At 46.5% G+C, this 1076-nt stretch overlaps 1 protein-coding gene across 1 annotated transcript in view; it reads right to left on the bottom strand.

Moving 5' to 3' along the window:
• The window catches only part of LOC121692775 (HERV-H LTR-associating protein 1), a 32939-nt gene extending 32120 nt beyond the window's left edge, over positions 1–819 (bottom strand). The window contains exon 1 of the mRNA XM_042071652.1: positions 791–819. Within this exon, the coding sequence (XP_041927586.1) occupies positions 791–819 (29 nt within the window). The remainder of the gene's footprint in view (positions 1–790) is intronic.
• Positions 820–1076: the final 257 nt, after the last annotated feature.

The following is a 1076-nucleotide window of genomic DNA, read 5'->3' as shown; positions in this document are numbered from 1 at the left end:
TACAACGCCAACACTCATGACATGGTTGAAGGGTGTTTCGGCCGTTTTTATTTTATTTTTAAAATATTCATTTATCGGCCATTATAAATGCCGATATCGATAGTTTGGAAAATGCCTAATATCGGCCGATAATATCGGCCCGCCGATAGATCGGTTGGGCTCTAGTGTATTTATACAGTATGTTTGTGTGTGTGTGTTTGTATGAGTGTGTTTGTGTGTGTGTTTGTATGTATGTGTGTGTGTGATGCACACACCGAGAGTGTGTGTGTGTGTGTGTGTATGAGTATGAGTGTGTGAGCAAAAAGTTGCATATTATTGAAAAAATGTACTTTTTCAATTCATAACTTATGTAAATAATGAGTGAGATGTCACTCAGCCGTGGCCTACTGGTTAGCGCTTCGAACTTGTAACAGGAGGGTTGCCGGTTCGATCCCCGACCAGTAGGCACGGCTGAAGTGCCCTTGAGAAAGGCACCTTGCTCAAGAGATGGCACAGCAATAAAGCAGCGGGGCCTGACAGACTGTGTCCAAGGCTACTCAAGGCCTGTGCTGCTGAACTGAGGGAGCCACTGAAGCACATCTTCAAATTGAGTCTACGCCTTGGACAAGTTCCAACACTGTGGAAGACATCATGTCTCACCCCTGTCCCTAAGAAGCCACACCCTAGTGAGCTTAATGACTACAGACCTGTCGCTCTTACATCACATGTGATGAAGACAATGGAGCGATTGGTCTTAGGCATGCTCAGACCCCAGGTACGCCATGCACTAGACCCGTTACAGTTTGCATACCAGGAGAAAGTGGGCATGGACGAAGCCATCACTTATCTTCTACACAGGACACATTCCCACCTAGACAAGGGGAAAAGTGCTGTGAGAATCATGTTCTTTGATTTCTCAAGTGCTTTTAACACCTATCCAGAACCTCAGATTGAGAGACAAGCTCTTGCAGATGGGTGTGGACACTCACCTGGTAACCTGGATTACAGATTACCTGACCGAGCGACCACAGTTCGTCAGACTGAAGAACTGTCTCTCTGACACTGTGATCTGCAGCACCGGAGCGCCACAGGGAACT

The sequence above is a fragment of the Alosa sapidissima genome, chromosome 19 (genome assembly GCF_018492685.1).
Source record: "Alosa sapidissima isolate fAloSap1 chromosome 19, fAloSap1.pri, whole genome shotgun sequence".
Lineage (NCBI taxonomy): Eukaryota > Metazoa > Chordata > Actinopteri > Clupeiformes > Clupeidae > Alosa > Alosa sapidissima.
The sequence above is the reverse complement of the archived record's forward strand: the minus strand, read 5'-3'. Positions and strand labels throughout refer to the sequence as shown.